Below are 20688 nucleotides of genomic sequence, written 5' to 3'. Positions count from 1 at the left end.
GAAAAACAAAAGTAATTGAAAGTAGAGGAACTGACTTTCTGGTCTACTTAATTGGTACCCAAGAAGAAAATGAATATTTCGCCAATAAATTAATGCTTTCATCAGAATCTCATCCTCCAAAACTTCATATGATCTATAAAACAGTAAACCCTTGAAACATTCTAACAACATCGATAGAAAATGATAAGACGGCGAGAAGCAAGAAAATATACGCTTCGTTTCAATATCAGGAACGCTTAATGTCAATTCGCTGGTGTGTATTCCACTGCAATAACATCCATATTATGGACGTGCCTGATCGAAACATCATCTGTTAGATTCCAAGTAATACAATATGGTAACCAACGAAATCGAAAAACAAACGAGAAACTGAGGAAACTGAGGAATGGATAATCATTTGGAGCACACTAATGACCATGAATAACATCAATAAAAGAAGATCAAATTCACGATACCAATTGCTAGCTGGTGCTATGTAGAAAAATTGGAAGGCTGCTCTTACATGTTACGTTGTTTATCTGTACCACGTAGGTAATCAGTACTAGCAGCAAGACATGTGCAGAAGGTTATACCTCCTCCCCGTACCAATGGGAGAGAGAGAGAGAGAGAGAGAGAGAGAGAGAGAGAGAGAGAGAGAGAGAGAGAGAGAGAGAGAGAGAGAGTTTGGTCCTATAATGAGCAGACTAGACACAAAACCTACGCAACGAGAATATTGACACTTGACAGCTTTTGAAGGCTTAAAATGGGCTAATCCTCTTTTAGTCCCAACAAACACCTTATATAACCTTTACCTAAAGGTCCTTAACAAAGCAACAAAGGAGTTTAGTGTGCACAAAATGACACACATCGCAAAATGCACCAAGCTATCCTTCAACAAGTATCACACATGACGTAGATTACCCAACAACTCTGGATTGACAGCAAACCTAGGTAGATTCGGCTCGAACTCGGAAATAAGGGGTTAGGTGGCATTTCAAGTGCAAGAGATTTTCAATAGTAGATGAGCAATTGAAGCGTGATTTAGGGGTAAAAGTTACTCAGAACCAACAACCTCTCTGATTCAAATGTCTGGAGTTTGGGCACGATAAAGGACTTCAAATGTTTAAGGGCTAACAAGGGTGGTGTGGAGGCAAATATCTACACGGACATTCTTAACTTGCCCAGGATATCCCAGCAGGCGCACCATTCTCCTATTTACTGATGCTTCATTTGTAAGCTTGATGAAGCAGGAAATAAAACTCTGGAATAAGTATTAACTTCATTTCTTTTGGGGGGATAAAAATAAGGGACACCTTTAATTGACTTCTTTGCCCAAAAAGCAAGTCCAATGGGATCTCCAGGGGCAAAAGTTCTTCCATCTTTGTTACAAATTTTGATCCCCTCTTTTTTCTAAATACGGAGTAAAATTTCCATCTCTCCTTATAAGGGTGGAGATAATACATTGTCTTAAAGTGAGGGGGTGATGGTGATGTTTATCAAACATGAGGGGTATGCCTATCTGATCTCCAAATGTCAGGGGTGTCCCTAACTTTTAACCTTTTATTTTACCCACCAAGTACTAGCATCTTCATGGTTTAGAATTGTTAGAGTATTGTCAGGCTTATGTTAGTCCCACATTGGTTAGTTATCTCATTGTAATGAGTATCTCATAATATAAATAAAGTCTTTGTGTGTTAGGGTAACTTAACAACCCTAAACACTTTTCTCATTTCTCTCTCTTTCTAACAACATGGTATCAGAGCGGAACCCACCGTAAATCTACCATACGTCACCCACCACCACATAACAGTCGTGAACAGTAATCTCGGCTGTGAACAGTGGAGTTTTCTGAAGACCATCAGATCTACGCCTGACAACTCCAACCCAGGTGCCGGCGACCCTCGCCGGCCGTCGCCCAGTCATCGGCGACCCTCGCCGGCCATCGCCTGACTCCGGCGACCCTCCGGCGACCCTCGCCTGACTCCGGCGACTCTCTTCTGTACCAGATCTGCTTCTTTCTCTATCATATCTACTCCTTTCTCTGCCGACTCTCTTTTGTACCAGCCTCAAACCCGTCGCCACCCACAGCCCAGCCACCGGCGACCCTCGCCGGCGGTCACCCAGTCTCCGGCGACCCTCGCCTGACTCCGGCGAGTCTCCTAGTTGCAGATTCATGTGATTTCAGCCTCCTGTGATCGTTGTTTCTCTATCTTCTACTCAATATTGATGTAAGTCGGACATTTTGGAGTTGTTTTGTTCAGTTTATTTGGGTTGGACGGTGTTCGATTTATCCTGTTTAGTTATTGGTGGATCTACGTCATCTATGGAGTTCGTATCCGTGACTGTAATGTCTAACGCACGTCCAATCTGTTGGGTATTTATGGCTGTGGTCAGTTCTAGTTGTTCTTGCTTCTGTTGATGTTCGCTTGTTGATAGTTATTGCTCCTGTTAGTTGATCTTGTTGGTTCTTATTGATTGGTGCCTCTCCGTTGACCGGTAAAATGTCTGAGCAGAAGAAGGATTCTGATTCTGGTACTGTATCTAGCACTAGTTCTACTCTTGTTGGTAGCTTATCTGGTGGCTCTTGGTCTCGCGACAGGCGCCCTATTACCTCCACCCCATTAAATGGGGGCAATTATGTTCTTTGGGCTAAAGCCGTTGAAGTATATTACATGGGTCAATTCGAGGACTCCTATTTGATTGATGATGCTCCTGCTACTACTGATGAACCAACATATAGGGCATGGAAAGCTATTGATGCCCGTATTCGTTCCGAGTTATGGAATAGTATGATTGAACAAGTTGCTAGTACTCTAATGTTCTGTGATACTGCTAAAGAGGTGTGGACCCAGGCTAAAGAATTGTATTCAGGTGTCGACAATCTCCGTCGCACATATGACCTTCATCGGTCTTTCTTTGCTATAACTCAGGGTGATGATTCTTTTGAAGATTATTATGCTAAGTTTCGGCGCATTTGTAATGAATTGGATATTTGTGAGCCACTTTCTACTGATATTCAGGTTATGCGGCGCCAGCGTGACCGTATGAGGGTCACTCGGTTTCTCTCCGGTGCATCATCAAACTTTGGTCCTGTGGGTAATCAGATTTTAGGGACTCGTGACTTACCTCCTCTCAGTGAGGTTTTCAGTCGTCTCCGTCAGTCATCATCTATTTCTGCCCCGACTCCTGACCGTTCTGCTTTAACTTCCGCTGTTTCTGATAGCTCTGTGTTCTCAGTCAGCCGTGGTCGTGCTCGCGGCAGTGATTCTAGGTTTAGAGGTCGTGGCCGCGATTTTGGAATACATGGCCGTGGTTCTGTTGGTCGTACAGATACTGTTATCGGTGGTCGAGGTGATCGTACATTTAGTCGAGGTGGCCGCACGACAGGGGGAGGCCGTGGTCGCGGCCGTGGTGCTCGGTTGTGTACTTACTGTGGGGGGACCAATCATTGGGTGGACACATGTTATGAGTTGTATGGTTTTCCTCAGGCTCATCAGGCCACTGTCTCTGAGGATACTGGATAGTTTGCTCAATCTTCTACCGATAGTTTGGTTATTTCAGCTGATGAGTACCAGCGCTTATTGTCATTTCAGAATACGACAGGATCTTCCGCTGCTACGCTTGCTCAGACCGGTCCATCTATTGCTTGTGTTGCCTCCTCTTCTTCCTCTCCTTGGGTTATTGACTCGGGAGCTACGGATCATATGACTGGTACATCTGTTTTCCTTTGTGATCGACAGCCAGTTGGTAGATCATCTCATGTTACCTTAGCTGATGGATCTACCACTGCTGTTACTGGTTTGGGTTCAGTTCCTGTCTCTTCCTCTCTTACATTGACATCTGTATTACATGTTCCTCGTTTCCCATTTAATCTTATGTCTGTAAGCCGTCTTACAAAATCTTTAAATTGTTCCGTTACATTTCTTCCTCATGGTTGTGTTTTTCAGGATCTCACGACGGGGAGGAAGATTGGTGGGGGCATTGAGCGAGGTGGCCTCTATTACTTGACAGTGTCTCAACCTGTTGCCCTTCAGACATCAGAGTCTCCATATCAACAGCACTGTCGTCTTGGTCATCCCTCTCTTAAGAGTTTGCAGCGACTTGTGCCCTCGTGTCGTTCCATTAATAAGTTGGTTTGTGAAGTTTGTGAGTTTAGTAAACATCGTCGAGTCAGTTTTTATCCTAGGGTTGAGCGTCGTGCGTTGCGTCCTTTTCAATTAGTTCATTCAGACATTTGGGGGCCTATTCATGTGCCTAGTATTTCTGGTTTTCAGTATTATGTTATTTTTGTGGATGATTTTTCTCGTATCACTTATCTTTATCTAATGAAAGAGAGATTTGAATTGAAATCTGTTTTTAAATCCTTTTACATGCAGATTAAGAATCAGTTTGATACGTGCATTAAGACATTTCGTTCAGATAATGCCCGTGAATATTTTCATAGTACCCTTTCTCAATTTTTTGATGATCATGGCATTATTCACCAATCGTCTTGCTCTCGGACTCCACAACAAAATGGAGTAGCTGAGCGCAAGATTCGGCACTTGTCTGAAGTTATGCGTGCCTTATTATTTCAAATGCAGGTTCCTAAGTCATATTGGAGCGACGCTGCCCTCACTGCCTGTTACTTAGTCAATCGCATGCCCTCTACGGTCCTAGGTGGTCAGGTTCCCCATACGGTCTTATTTCCTGATCGGCCTCTCCATTCCTTACCTCCTCGCGTTTTTGGGTGCACCTGTTATGTCCATGCTCTTGACCCTGATAGGAGTAAACTTGACCCTCGGTCTTTTCGGTGTATTTTTCTGGGATACTCACACACTCAAAAAGGGTATCGATGTTACTCTCCTACTTTACGTCGTCACTTTGTCTGTGCTGATGTCACGTTTAATGAGTCTTTGCCATATTACTCAGCTCCTATTACTACCAATGACCTCCTTACCCTAGAGTCTGTGTTACCTATGGCTATTCCAATTGGCACTATACCAAATCGTTTGCAGGTTTATGTTCGGCGTTCCCCTGCACCAACACCACCCCAGCCTCCAGCACCAACCCAGCCTCCATATACAGAACACTTCTCGCCTGCCGAACCGTCTTCGCCAGCACCTCCGTCTTCTCCCCCGTCGCCAGATCCGCCTGCTCCTCGCTATCCGACTCGTGAGAATCGCCACCCGCCTGTAAAATATGGTTTTTCTAATTGTTCTCGCACTTCTCATCCTCTTTCTCAGGTTATCTCCTATGATCATCTATCTCCATCTCTTCGTGCTTTCACTACTACTGTCTCCTCTGTTTTTGTTCCTAACACTATTCAGGAGGCATTATCACGGTCTGAGTGGCGGCAAGCTATGGAAGATGAAATGTCTGCTCTTCATAATAATGGCACGTGGGAGTTGGTTACTCTTCCTGCTGGTCAAACTACTGTCGGTTGTCGTTGGGTCTATACTGTCAAGTACCTTCCTAATGGCACTGTTGAGCGCCACAAAGCCCGTTTGGTTGCCAAAGGGTACACCCAGACTTATGGTGTTGATTTTTCAGAAACGTTCTCTCCCGTTGCCAAGCTTGGTTCTGTGCGCATTCTTATTTCTCTTGCTGCTAATCTTGGTTGGCCGTTGTTCCAACTCGACGTCAAAAATGCCTTTCTCCATGGCGATCTCCAGGAGGAAGTCTACATGGAGCAACCACCTGGGTTTGTTGCTCAGGGGGAGAATCATAAGGTATGTCGTCTTCGCAAAGCACTCTATGGACTTAAGCAATCTCCTAGAGCGTGGTTCAGCAAGTTTAGTGATGCAGTTATGAAGTTTGGCATGTGTCGAAGTCAATCAGACCACTCTGTATTCTCCCTTATGTCGGCTCGAGGGAAAGTATTGCTCATTGTCTATGTAGATGACATTATTATTACTGGAGATGATCAAAAAGGGATTGATGAGCTAAAACAGTTCTTACATAGTCAGTTCCACACTAAAGACTTGGGTAAGCTGAGATATTTCTTAGGTATTGAGGTAGCGAGGTCCAAGGATGGGATCAGTCTATCCCAGAGGAAATATGTGTTGGATATTCTAGAGGAGACAGGTTTATTGGGAGCTAGATCTGTGGAGACTCCAATGGATCCTAATGTGAAACTCTGCATTGATCAGGGGGAGGTATTTCCTCGTCCAGACCAGTATCGTCGATTGGTTGGTAAGTTGAATTATCTTACCAATACACGTCCTGATATCTCATTTGCTGTTAGTACCGTGAGTCAGTTTATGTCTGCTCCTTGTCTTCCACATTGGGAAGCTTGTATTCGCATTGTTAAGTACCTTAAGGCTCATCCTGGACGCGGTTTGTTTTACCGTTCTAATGGTCATTTTCGTGTTGAGGCATTTACGGATGCAGATTGGGCAGGGTCACCTTCTGACAGGCGTTCAACAACTGGTTATTGTACTTTCGTTGGTGGCAACCTAGTTACTTGGAAGAGTAAGAAGCAAACTGTTGTTGCAAGGTCTAGTGCAGAGGCTGAGTACCGTGCTATGGCTCATACCACATGTGAGATTGTTTGGCTGAGATCCTTTCTTGAGGAGCTGGGATTTCAGATGCAATTACCCATTCCGTTGTATTGTGATAATCAGGCAGCAATTCACATTGCATCCAATCCGGTATTTCATGAGAGGACTAAGCATATTGAAGTTGATTGTCATTTGGTGCGCGAGAAGTTAGTTGGTGGTGTGATAGCTACTCCCTTTGTGTCTACAGGTGCTCAGTTAGCTGACGTGTTTACTAAGTCATTGTTCAAGCCCCGGTTAGAGTTGTTATGTAACAAGCTGGGACTTTGTGATATTTACTCTCCAGCTTGAAGGGGAGTGTTAGAGTATTGTCAGGCTTATGTTAGTCCCACATTGGTTAGTTATCTCATTGTAATGAGTATCTCATAATATAAATAAAGTCTTTGTGTGTTAGGGTAACTTAACAACCCTAAACACTTTTCTCATTTCTCTCTCTTTCTAACAACAAGAATGCTAGCTCAGCATGTGGGACTTTGCAGAGAACATGGGAGAGTGAGCAACAATATTAGAAGCAAGAACTCAAGGACTCCGTCACACTTCCTTGGACTGGAGTAGGCTACATGGATCCATTTTACCCGGATGGTTCTATTCAAAGTTCATATCATCAGTTAAAAATACATTTGTGTATTCATCACCAATAAGAAAAAGCTGGAAGCTGCATTCACCATTTACCATTTTGTTGCACAGAAAACCTTTGCCCAGATCAGTAACGGAAACTTTCTAGTACAAGGTTTATGTAACACAATTTTTTTTCTTTTGTGATTAGCATATTTATTTATGTTTGGATACGAGGCCTGCTGTTAAAAGACATGAGTCGCCATAAGATGAAAGATGCATTTAGGCAAAAAGATAATTTAACAAATCAGTAGTGTGTGAAAAGATAGTGTTATTTGACATGATGTTGTGCAAGCAGAATCCTTGGTGTGAATATTGAACATAGGAACGACTATGGCAAAGGTAATCAAGGATCCTATCAAAATATTACCATGGAATGACACTCATCTTTAAAGATTGTTTGCATTCTGCATAACCAAGTTTTTCTTACGCAGGAAAGGGTGAATTGATAACAAAGAACAGAACCAAGGCAAAGGTCAAGCAGAATGAGTACAAAGGATGGCATACTTTATAAGAAAATCAATACCTGCAAAGATTCCAACAGTTGTCAGATTTGCTATGGCCATGGTCTGATATATAAGGTATTCTGCCAGGAAATGACCGAAGGCGTAGATGAATGACAAAAGAGTAGCTAGGTATAACGGCCTGTTATCAAGGTTAAATGCACAAAGAAAGCAAAGAGTGCAAGTCAAGAGTGTCCATACGCCAAACGTCCTTCCATGAACTTCAGTCACTACACAACATTAGGAGAAACCGAGAAAGCATTAAGGCCTGAAGATAATGGAAAGGCTGATCAATCCTTACACCACGCCAAACCAATAAAAGAAAATTTAAAGAGCAATACCATTGAGTGAAAAAAGGATGACTACTGGGATTTTAAGATAAAAGTACATAAATCAGCCAGGTGTCTTGGAAACGAAAGCTGCAAGGGTGCTAGCTAATCATCATAGGATTCAAATAATTTCTAAGCACCATTCCTCTCGCATAGATGAAGATGAGTATGTTAGTTTCCAAATTATTTGTGACCTGACATTATCTATGCTGGATTTAACTGCGAGATGCTGTCAGTCCATATACATCTATCGCAACCACAATCACAATCGGCAAGATTCTAGCTAAACATGAGAATGTAACCTATCCTAAGCATAAGACATGCTTCCCGATGAGCCTCTACATTCTTTGCTCTTGGTTGTTTATACAAAGAAGTTATTGTGATTCATGACTGACCAGTCTTTTTGCGTTTAAGCAAATTGGGGAAGGGAGGGATTCCGGTGCCAATTGCTCCGAAGGACCAAAACCAATCAATGTCAAAACTGGAGATGGCAACCATACCTTGCTTTAAAGACCACGGTTGGCCTAGTCGATAATGTGCTTATTTACCAAGCTCATGTCTGGATTTCAGTCTTATGTTGTGAATGCAGCTTCTCGCCTTCCGATCCCCATTTTAAGCCTTATCGTCCTTTCTATTGACCAAAAGACATACCTTGATTTCCATTATCAATTTCAGTCTTATCATCCTTTCGATTGACCAAAAGACATACCTTGATTTCCACCATTTACAGATCTACCAGTCCACCTCTTATGGAAGTTCGAGGTACAAATAGCATAATAAGAATAAGCTTTACCAGCATTTTTTTTAGAGAGAATGTTTCTTTATGAGATTAATTGTTTGTTTCTGGGAATGACGGGATTTTGATATATTTGGGATTCCTACTAATTCTACCCTTAGTCTTGAATGAGGATGGAAATCTGATTACCCCGAAATGACAAATGAGATAATCCTAATTTAATGTTCCGATTAATTCAGTAGTCTTGTCAAAAAATATTCTTTCAAGAAATTTGATATAGTGCAACCTCTCTTTTTCCTTTCTTTTTTTTTTTTTAATTTCTTAAGGTTTGTTTTAATTTCTTATGGGTTGAGCCTCAAATATTGAGATCAATGTGTGGTAAGACTTTGTAAGATAAAATTAGAAACGAAAACCTTCGCAAAATGGTAAAGGTAGCACCAGAAGATTAGATGAGAAAAAATAGATTAAGATGGTTTGGATATGACTATCATAGTCTCGCGGGATGTTGTAATGAGCAAGGAAAAGATATGGTTATGATAGATGGTGGCATTAAAGACAGGAGTATACCAAAATTGACTTTAGGAGCGATAGTTCAAAAGAATCTAACTTCATTGCATATGAAGGAACACAATGCCCTCAATAGGTCTTAATGGGAAAAACAGATTCATGTAGGCTGTAGCTAACCCCAATTGATTGAGACTTAACACTCGGTTTGATTTGGTTTGCCTGGATTGAAGCAAAATCTAAAACTAGCATAGTAGCATGACAAACGTGAGTCCGATTTTGTTTACTTTCATTTAAAGACGGTGAACATTACCTTCACTCGGATTGGTGAAAATTGCTTGGGGTCAACGGGACCAATACACTTTTTGGTAGTAATGAGGTTAGTTTGTGGTTGGATCCACATTTTTTCACCACTCAATGAGGGTAATGTTCACCCTCTTTCAATGAGGGTGAACAAAATCATTCTCCAAATGCGTGGGATCAAATTTTTACTTAGTTTGAGAGTGTGATTCAGAGTTGCATAGGTAATCAAGAATCACTTTCCTATTTCAGTAAATTCCGACCGTAGTAACCGGGAGTTCTGAAACCTCATTCTCATTCTCACCATCCAAACAAAGCCTAAAAGGAACCAAGATCAGAACCCATCAAGGAACTACTGCATTGGATCTATGAACATTTTGTTCAAAATTCCCACCATCCAAACAAAGCCTAGAAGGAGCCAAGATCAGAACCCATCAAGGAACTACTGCATTGGATCTATGAACATTTTGTTCAAAATTCCCACCATCCAAACAAAGCCTAGAAGGAACCAAGATCAGAACCCATCAAGGAACTACTGCATTGGATCTATAAACATTTTGTTCAAAATTCCCACCATCCAAACAAAGCCTAAAAGGAACCAAGATCAGAACCCATCAAGGAACTATTGCATTGGATCTACACACATTTTGTTCTGAATCCCATTGCAATTCAATTTATACACATTACTATCCTCTAACTGGAGAAAGAAAAGCAAATAACCGAAAAGGCTAAAGATTGTGCAAAGAGATGTTTTCGTGAGTAATAGATCATAGGAGGGATTGGAGAAGGCAACTCAACTGGTGGTGTTGGAGAAAACGGCGACGCGAAGGGCCCATATGTTGAAGAAGCCGAACCAAACTGAGGCTAATCGAAGTGAACCCACTGACATTAACCACCATCCTAGCATCTTCATCTCTCTCCCTCTCCTCTCACTGAAACACCAATCGTGTCTCTCTCTCTCTTTAAAATGTCTGATCTTAACTTGCTAGTTAAGCCATCCACGATGGTATAACCAAAAGATAATTGTTGTTAAAGTTAATAATATTTATACAAAAAATAGCTCACAATGGTATAATCAAACTTAGCAACATCCTTAGAAATCATCAAATTTTGCGCTTTGGATAACCAAAACTAGCAACTTTTTTCAATAATCAAAATTTGTGAACCCTACACTACATAAGTTAACTAGTTCCAAAATTTATATATACACGTATTTCAACTATTATTTTACTCTTCTCTTCTTCACTTGCTCTATATCTTCTTCACTTCAACCACAAATTGTTTTTCTTTCTTTTCCTCCAAAAGTGAAGCTCATATTTCTCGATCATCTATAATTTAACTCATCGATGCTGGATTAAGGTATTTTACTCTTCTTTTACGTTTCTATTTTAGGCTGCATTCTTATGAATTTAATTTAAACTTAACTTAAATCTGAAAATTGTCTTTATTTGAATTTTTTTTGCATTTTTTAGTTTTGCATCAAACTTTTATAGGTTATTGATTCTTTTCAACGCGAGGAATCGGGAAAAGTATTTTTTTTTTTTTTACTTTTATCCAAGTATTTTGATAAATAATCATTTTTTAGTTTGAAAATTGTTTTTGTCACTTTTTTTTTTTTATTCAGTCTCATTCTTTTACAAAATAAATCATCTAATGATATTAATAAAAAAAGAGTGGCAAAATCACTACCCTTTAGTTTTGGTAGTGGTTAAAGAGAGAAATAGGATAATAATTGAAGAGATGAGTAATGAATAGAGAGAGAAATAATGTAATGATTAGAAAACAAAACTAAAACCAAGAAAGAGAAACGAAAAAGAAAAATGGAATTAATATTCACATTCCTTTTTTGATAATGTCAAAATTATTTTTGTTGGTGCCAAAAATTCTAGTGCACAAAAGACTTATACCATGTGTAGTGTACAAGACTTTTATGCGCTGAACGGCTGGAGTTTTTGGCACAAAAAAAACAGTTTTAGCATTATCACTACCATTTTTTTATTCACATTTTTTTAATATTAAAAGTGTATGTATTTTTTTTTCTAAAAGTCAATTAAAATTAATAAAAAAAGGAATGCGAATCTAAATTCCCCAAAAAAAAAAAAAACTGTTAGAGTTCTTCATATCTTTTATGAAAGAAAATGATTTCTGAATGAGGTGGAAACTATGGGATTTTTGACTCTCATTGTGGCCCCATGGTGTATTTATTGTAATAATCTGAACCGTTCATCTTAGAGAACTCGCAAAATAGTGAATTCACAAAAAAAAAAAAAAAGGTTTATTAGACATTCATAAGTATATTAAAAATTGAAGCTTGGCTTATAAAATGGACAGTCATACACATTTTAACTTAAAAGTTTTTGACAAGAATCCAAACCATCCGTTTTTATGAACCAAAATTTAATTTTTTATATAAACAGTGAGACATCTTGCTGCCACATGTATATTGTGTAGGTCATTTATTGTATGGATCATTACAAGTTTTCATTCGCTTATTTCTTTCGATATAAATCTCAAAAAATATGCAATATAAATTTCATTTTATAATTCTGATTAGTGTTATAATTCGTTTTTAAAATTAGAAAAAATATTATAGATTAGAAAATATAAACGTTTAATTTCATATTTTTTTTTCAAAAGAGAAACGACGCCGTCAGGGTTCTACGGATAAAAGTGGCCAAAGCCCCAACATCACCACTAACCAGAGTCACCTCTTATCTCCTCTCTCTCTCTCTCTCTCTCTCTCTCTCTCATCCCCAATCCTGCAGCAGATAACAAGCAGCAGAAAAAAATGTCAGTTTCAGCTCTATTCGCTTCAAAAATTGCAACCCCGCCAATCTCTTCCGCTTTCGCCGCCTCCGGTTACGGCGTCGTCGCGACGAAGACATCCCCGAGACTCACCGGCGGAGGAGGACTGGTGATAGAGTGCTCGTCTCGGCCTCGGAAGAAGGCGACGGCGCACCACAGGAAGACCCGGCCGCGCAAGACGCAGCCTTGGGACATCAAGCGCAAGCCCACCGTCTACGCTCCTCTCCCTCCCATGCCTCCCGAGTGGACCCTCGTCACCGGCGACGACTTTCCCCAGACTCCGACCGCCGAGACCACTCAGACACTCGAAAGCGAAAGCGAGCAGTAATTTTCGATTCACGTTATCTTGTACTATCTTTTTTTTTGTTGTTGTTGTTGGAGAGTAGATGTGGTGGTGAGACTTTGTTGAATGATTCCGTTGCTGATTTCTGTTGTTTATTGTATGGTTTGTGATTGACAGTTTGTTCTATATGTGTTCGTTTTATTATCAGTACGCAGAAATGGTGTCTACAAGGTGTTTGATGTTATGTCTGAGTAGGGGTGTGAACGAGCCGAGCCACGGATAATAAAAAAAAAAAAAAGTCGAACCAAGCTTCGTAATGTTCAAGCTCCGCTCGTTTATTAAACAAGTCTAAAACTCGAGCTTTAGTAGGTTGTAAAAACGAGGCAGGCTAGTTTAGCTAACGAGCATATACAAACGAGTTGAGCAATCTTTCTAGTAGTAAGGGGCCGTTCCAGTTTGGCTTCTTTTTACAAAAGTTCTCTTTTTGGTAATGAACAGTACCAAAAAATAACCTCCGTTCCACTTTCCTTTAAAAAGTTGTTCTTTTTTAAAAAGGTTGTTGTCGTAATGACTATATTGCCCCTCCTACGAATTCAAATTCCCCAAACTTTACCCCTGACTTTCTCCCCTCCCTCTTCTTTCATACCCAGAGAATCCCAGACCCTCCCTTTCGCTTCTCTCTCTCTCTCTCTCTCCTCGTCCTCGTCCTCCTCTTCCTCTCTCCTCTCTCTCTCTCCCCCCCAAAACGGCAGCAGCTCTACAACAAACCCCAATCACATTCCACTCCAGACTACCCCTATCCACTCGAGTAATCACAGCCAAATTCCACACTCACAGAGCCACAGGGGCAGCCCCGTTCAACGGCGACTTCTCGTCCGCCGTTAGAATCCCCAGGCGGGCTGTTAAAATGGAAGCCAAGGTTGGGTTGCCAACAAAATGGGACGAGGGAGGGCTGTGATGATGTGCTCCCAATTTATGTTGGAGATGATCGGACTGATGAGAAAGGGGACGAGGGAGGGCTGCAGAGATGAGATGAGGAGGTTATTGAGTCGTACACTGGAAGCCCTCGGAGATAAATGGGGCAAGGGCAATATTGTCATTTCACTCGGGGACTGTGGGGACCAAAGACCAAAACGACGTCGTTTTGGTCTAACATTTTTAAAAATGGGGAAGGCACAGAGATCTGGAACTGACCTTCTTTTTGTTGACAAAAAAAAAAGAACTTTTTCTAAAGGTGGAACACACCCTAAATCAGTCTAAACCCAAGCGCATCAACCTTTCCTTCTCGTAGTGCTTGATAATGATCTAAGCGGGCGAGTCCTATACAAACGAGCCGAACTTTTGCAAGTTGAGTCGAGCTTTGAAGTGTCGAGTCCGACTTATTTAATAAACGAGCAAAAAACTTGAGCTCAAATTCAGCTCAGTTATTAAAAAGCAGAGCCGAGTTGAGCCGAGCCGAAAACTCGACTCTTTAATAACCGAGCCAAGCCAAGAGCTACTCACGAGTAGCTCGGTTTGTTTGCAGCCTTTCGTCTGAGTAAGAAATGAGAAGTCAAAAAGACCAAGTTTGAAAACTTAATGAGTTTTTTTGAAGGTATGAAGTTTTTCTCGAAGCTCGAGGGGCGTTTTGGTGGATAAAAAAAATGTTTTTGCTCGTCAAAGACTTTTTTTTTTCCTCGGCAATTGCTCGGCAAAGACTTTGTATGAAAGCTAATTTCAAACTGAGATTTATTGGAAACTAGATTGTGCATTAGACGAGTTGATTTGAAACAAGTTTTAATCGGACAAGGGCACGAACGGTATCAAAGGTTTTCTTTTTTAGCCCCTCCGACGGTCGTGTACGTGAAGGAGTATGAAAAGTATTTTAGCTAGGAGAAACAATTGCCTTGTTTGGATGGTATCTTTAAAAAAAAATTCAACTCAAAAATATTCATTACCCCTTATTTCTCTTTCAACTCTTCAATCATAATTCTCATTTCTCTCTCCACTCATTACCTTTATTTCTAATTATTGTCTTAATTTCTCTCTCCACACATTACTCAAAAATTTTCAAAACAGCATCCAAATAAAGCAAAGATACCTTCTTAGGGTTTATCCTTTAGTTCTTATGGGCCAAGTGTACCTGCTCCCCAAGCAAAGCATGCACGGCACACGCCCTTTTCGTCTCACACAACCGCCTTGGTTAGTGACGTGATGGTGACGATCGGCTATCACATGGGCTCACCGTGTACCAATTTGTGTGGCTTCTAGAATCGTCTAGTTTTGGCTCGAATTGTCACTCAGCCGGTCGACCATCAGGGTCGGGTCAACTGTCGATACCGACCGACCCGCCATTGAATGGGTCATGGGCCTCCACCCGGGTCGCTCACAGGTGTGCTGTGCGTCACGACACACCACCGCCCAGCCCATCACGCCCTTCTAATGGGCTTGGTCTTGGTTAGGCCCAAACGCGGCACACCACGTACGGCCCAACTTGTTTCTGATATCCAGTTAGTCCGTTTAGCTGTTCGGGTTTAGCCCATGAGGGTACTTGGGTTCGGCCCACCAGAAGTTTGTTCATCAATCCTACTCAAAAGAATGGAAACTGCAACTCTTGGCCCAGATAACGTCCTAGGCGTAAAAGGGGATTGAAGCAACATAAAATATCATAAAGACAATAAAAGCTTTATTGTACATTTTAAAGGAAATTCTAAGCATATTAAATCATAAAAGGAATATATATATATATATATATATATATATATATATATATATATATATATATAAAAGTACTATTTTACATTTAAAGCACAAAATATATATAAAGGGTCTAGTCCTCCAAACTCCTAGTCACGGTTTCATCCGATTCAAGTAATAATTAAATAACGTTTATTACAGTATTTATCTATTTACCTTCAACAAACTAACTAATTGATTCTATAATGGTAGAAATTGGTAAGTCTATCTTCCAATTTTAAGTAAGATATTAATGGTTTCTTTCAAATATTGCATAAACCGATTTACGGACCGATGGCCAAGAGCCAGTTTCATCTATTAAAACACCTCTATAGATCTCTTATCAGTAGATGGTTTTAGCGCCATGATACTTATCACCAGTATCTCTCTGACACGTATGTAGATTCACACGGGATTTCACGTGTCTCATGCTACTCGGGACAGAGCGTAAGCTAGTGATGCTTTCGGCTACTGGACTTTCACCATTTGTTATATAGGTTGTATGCATGTATCTGTAATTTCTTTATCAAATGATTTTATACATCGAATTCAGATGCTGTCAAAATGACAACTAGATTCTTGACTCTGCATGGGTGTTTGGTATGAGTACGTGTCTAGCTGTCCAATTCATTTAATTCCCAAGTCCAGTCTTGCAGAAAAAATTAAACAGCCAAAGATTATTTACTCCAAAATAGATGAGTCAAGAAAACGGTTATGGTAATCTTTTGAAAACATTTTCATAATCATAAATGTCATAGAACTCATACGAAGTGAATGTATCTGATCATCGGAGTGAGACCGGAGCGGATCGCGCTCGCGGGGATAGCACGGTGCTGCCCTGCACCAACCCCAGGTCCGATGGATACATGTGTCTGAGGCCAAAATACGTACAAGTAATCATTCCAAGGTCATCGATGCTATTCTCACTTATTTTTATAAAATAAAATGATCCTTCCATGTATAATTAAAGATCAGTAAACATGAATATTTTGGTCATTGTGAAATCAAACCACCACAAAAATCCGGTTACGATATCTCACGAAGGGTAATTTCTCATTTGGCTAACAAGGGAATCTAAAGCTTTGAGAAGTACTGCAGCTCTCCATAAGCAAATTAAAGATTTTGTTCTCGATATCCATAAGTTGCACATTTTGCTCAGGTTCAGACTTCACGCTATTTCTTGTTATTTATAGAATGTCTCGTAATTGACCACATTCATACAATACGACATATTATACTAGTCAAATCCATTCATACCACGTAAACAGGTGTGGTTTGTGTTGTGATAGAGCCTAGGTTATTTCTCATCATTAATGGGCTAGTGTCCATTGATACCAATGTTAAGAACTCAGAATGACCAAAAAAAAAAAAACTTCTTTAAATGTTTTTCTAGAAAGTAATTTATTGGGATCCAAAACACGTTTGGATGGCTCAAATTTATTCTTTCTCTCCCCTCACCCGACCACTCTCTCTTTTTCTCTCTCTAAAATCTCTGGACCGTCCGAGACACGTTTGGACGGCTGAAATTGCCGACGAAGTATCACGTGTGTGGTACCCACCCGACACCCAAAAACTTCTTGTCTTGCATGAGTTTCAAGACAGATGCATGTAAACATGCGTCCCCATGCAAGCACCAACATGGGTGTTTTCACATGCTTTTCCTCTTTCTTGCCCGGCAACATCATTGCATTGCGTTTTTTTTTTTTTTTTTTATCGGCAAAACAAGTACTTATTAATAGAAACCTGATATATAAGGTACATCGAGGAGGAAACAAAAAGAAAAAAACCACCCGCTTAATAATATAGATATACGAAGCAAAACGATTAACCAAACAAAAACAAGCATCCAACAAAGAGTCGAAAGAAGAAAAGGAAACGGAGTTCAGTACAATGCAAAACAAAAACAAAGGCACAAAGGCCAATCCTAGCGCCTGGATTCAACTAATGCAACGTTGCATTGTATTTTACAGTATTAAATGGAGATAATCCACAACAAGAAGGGTTTCTAAATGCTCCAACGCAGCAACAACAACAACAAAAAAACCCTTCAAGAACTTCATTTTCTGCCATAAAATTCATGAATATTTGAGATCACCAGCATCGTTCCCCGCAACAATCACTCTTGAACTGCTTCATGAAAGTTCTTTAACGAACAACTTCCTGATTCCAAAACCTCTCTCTTTCTCTTTCTCTCAACCGAATTCGAGTTTGGATCGGATCTAATCCGGATCTCGATTCCAATCTTGAGATTTTTAGAGGACAAATCCTCGGTGACTTTCAAAACGTCAACGGTCGGACTAACGTCCGAGTCATCGACCGGTCCGAAATCATCGATGCAGGTTTTGGGAAAGAAGCATTTACCGTTTACATCGGTCCACGAGATGGACCGGTTTTCGCCGCTCTCCAAATCTACCTGAACCATCCGGTACAGGTCGAAGAGGAACCGGCTGACAGCACCCCCAGTTTCAACCTCGATCATCGGCTGGCCTTGGTCGAACCCGGCCCGGAGCTGTTCAACAACTCCGGCTGGGAAGTCGAGCCACGATCCGGCTTCATAGTACATGAACCGGACCGGGGGACCGGTTTTCCTAAAGTTGGAGTGGTTCTCCAGGAGCATCTTTGTGCAACACCCCAAGTCATTTTCAAATAGCATTTGTTGGTGAGGTGGGGGAGCGGAATCACACAGAGGGGTAGTAGGAACGACGTCGTCGTTTTCGACGAGAATCGCCTTCCCTTTGGCCTTGGCATCGGAATTCATGGCTGATAGTAATATGATATGATATCTCACTCAAGCTCTTTGGACATGAAGGCTGTATTTATATAGTCTCCAAACATGAGGGTTGGGACCGCCGATGGGTACCACCTTGGACAATGGGACCGCCGATGGAGTGATACCCGTTCGGCACCCAAAAATTTCTTATGCGGCACAAATTTAGTTCCTCTCTCTTCTCTCACCGGACCACTCCCTCTCCTTTTTTTTTTCTATCTCTAAAATCCGGCTGAGATCGCCGACCCTCACGTGTGGTACCCGCCGGCACCCAAAAACTTCTGAGTCTCCAATGTAAGGAGATTGTGTGGACCTCGCAACGTGTGGGGCTGATTTGACTTGCGCATTAAGTAATTTAGCTGGGAATTAATTACCATGGCGATTTGCTTACTCAGCATAGTTATTATAATTAATCTGGTACCAACATGCATGTTTGTTATGCTAACGGTAGTAAAAACGGAAAGTTTGATTAATCCAATCCAATCCCACTAAATTGGGAAAATAATCAAATTCAATCCCACTAAGTTAGGAAAACAATATAACATTGAATTAGAAAAATAATCCAATCCAATTCCACTAAATTGGGAAAACAATCAAATCTGTAGAAACTTTTTGTCCATCTCAAAATCAATTGGCAATGAGTGAAGAGGTCTCAAATGTAATTAAGTGATCACCTATTCCACTCCCAAGCAATGTGGGATTCTATTTCCTTAACATCCCCCCTCACGTGCAGCCGCATTTGAGGTCTGTCACGTGTGGCCACTTTTGGGTCCTATCACTGTGTAGCCTTTTTGCTGGTCTGTCATCGTGGGGTGTGGATTGTAAATTTTTTAAATGGCAATTGGCTTTGAGATGGATATAAAGTTTCCACATGGTATCAGAGCGGGGCCCGTTCCACCCCACATTTTAAAAAATTTACAATCCACACCCCACGATGACAGACCAACAAAAAGGCTACACGATGATAGAACCCAAAAGTGGCCACATGTGACAGATCTCAAACGCGGCTGCACGTGAGGGGGGATGTTGAGAAATGAATCCCACATTGCTTGGGAGTGGAATGAGTGATCACTTAATAACATTTGGGAGCTCTCCACTCATTGCCAATTGATTTTGAGATGGATATAAAGTTTCCACTAATCCAATCCCACTAAATTAGGAAAGCAATATAACATAATATATGTATATCATAGTAAAAAGGGTAAAAAAGATAATTCACACACTAAAAGGATGAAAACATAAGTATGAAAAAAGGGCGGGATGAATTCTTACATGACATAGATAAAGAGGATGAATATTTAAATATTCCTAAAAAAAAGTGTAAATATGTTTATTGGATAAAAACCAACATAGTTTATGCATGGAAAAAAAAAATAATCATTTGTTGGCATTGACGTTCGATGCTACTTAAAAATTTATCCCGTGTGTACTAGGCATATTGTTTTGGAAAATTCTATGTACCATGAAAGATTATCCAAAATTTCTCCGAATTTGAAAATCGATGGTTCAGATTGATTTCAAGTAAATTTGGACAATTGATTTTCAAATTCGGGGTGGGGGCCAACACGTGGGGATGGATGTGACCTGTGCATGAACTAAATTAGGTGGAGTATTAATTACCATGGTTATTTGCTTAATCAACATAGTTATTGTAAGAGAGGTTTGATATGTTTAGGTCAAATTTTCTGATCCGAATGTATTGGAGAGGTATGAATAATCAATGGTCAAGATGAGGAATGAAATGATCTCTTGAGGGTGACGGGGAAGGCAAAGGTGTACAGAATGGACTATGGCAGTCACTCTTTGTGTGGTCGATTTTGGAACCCTAAAAGGAAGACGATAGAGATATATTGAAGAGAGAAAAGTTTCTAATGACGGTTATATTAATATTCAATTGCGCTCTAGGAGATTGTGTTGATGAGGGTATTTGGGAAATCTTACATAGCGATTGTGAAGTAAAGATAGTGCGGATCTCATTTGAAGGTGGGGGTCAACACGTGGGATTGATGTGACCTGTGCATGAACTAAATTAGGTGGAGTATTAATTACCATAATTAATTTTGTCATTCATTTTGGTTAATTTTGTTATTCATTTAAATGGGAATTGTATAAATATGTGTATAAAATATAAAAATCCATGTAATGTACATCTGTGAAAAAAGAATAAAATCATTTGTTGGCATTAATGCTTGAGACTGAATGAAAGTTTGCCCGATACGCAACAGTCTTTATCAAATTTCCCTATTTATACTACAGCACGTATCTAGCTATCTCAATTGAAAATTGAATTTAATTACCAGATACGCAAACTGCCTTATCATTTTTATGTATGATAGTATCTTGCTTTTAGAAAATGAGAAGCGTTTTGGACATAGATCGAGCTTCTGGAATGACAAAAAAGTTTTTATTTTTATTTTTTATGCCGGTTGTAATAATAGTCGGCGCCGTAGGAGACTGTGTTGGGAATAGACTTACTCTCATGCCCGGGATGGAGGGGGGTTTTTAGAATATCGTAATCATATATCATGATTTGATTACGATGTGCTTATGATTTCCGTGATTATGATTAATTGAATTGTAATTATTTAATTAGGATTATTTTTTTTCCCTAAT

At 40.3% G+C, this 20688-nt stretch overlaps 2 protein-coding genes across 2 annotated transcripts; one reads left to right on the top strand and one right to left on the bottom strand.

Moving 5' to 3' along the window:
* Positions 1-51: 51 nt before the first annotated feature.
* On the bottom strand, positions 52-10490 carry LOC131332008 (ergosterol biosynthetic protein 28-like). Its single transcript, XM_058366020.1, has 3 exons — positions 10304-10490; positions 7660-7866; positions 52-294 (listed from the first exon to the last, which is right to left on the bottom strand). The coding sequence occupies exons 1-3, from the start codon at positions 10416-10418 to the stop codon at positions 227-229; spliced, it is 390 nt and encodes a 129-aa protein (XP_058222003.1). The 5' UTR covers positions 10419-10490; the 3' UTR covers positions 52-226.
* A 1682-nt stretch (positions 10491-12172) lies between these two features.
* On the top strand, positions 12173-12837 carry LOC131332005 (large ribosomal subunit protein cL38). The gene has a single exon (XM_058366015.1). The coding sequence runs from the start codon at positions 12294-12296 to the stop codon at positions 12636-12638; it is 345 nt and encodes a 114-aa protein (XP_058221998.1). The 5' UTR covers positions 12173-12293; the 3' UTR covers positions 12639-12837.
* The last annotated feature ends 7851 nt before the right edge of the window (positions 12838-20688 follow it).

The sequence above is a fragment of the Rhododendron vialii genome, chromosome 7a (assembly GCF_030253575.1).
Source record: "Rhododendron vialii isolate Sample 1 chromosome 7a, ASM3025357v1".
NCBI lineage: Eukaryota > Viridiplantae > Streptophyta > Magnoliopsida > Ericales > Ericaceae > Rhododendron > Rhododendron vialii.
Note: the sequence above shows the minus strand (reverse complement) of the source record. Positions and strands in the feature narration are given on the sequence as shown.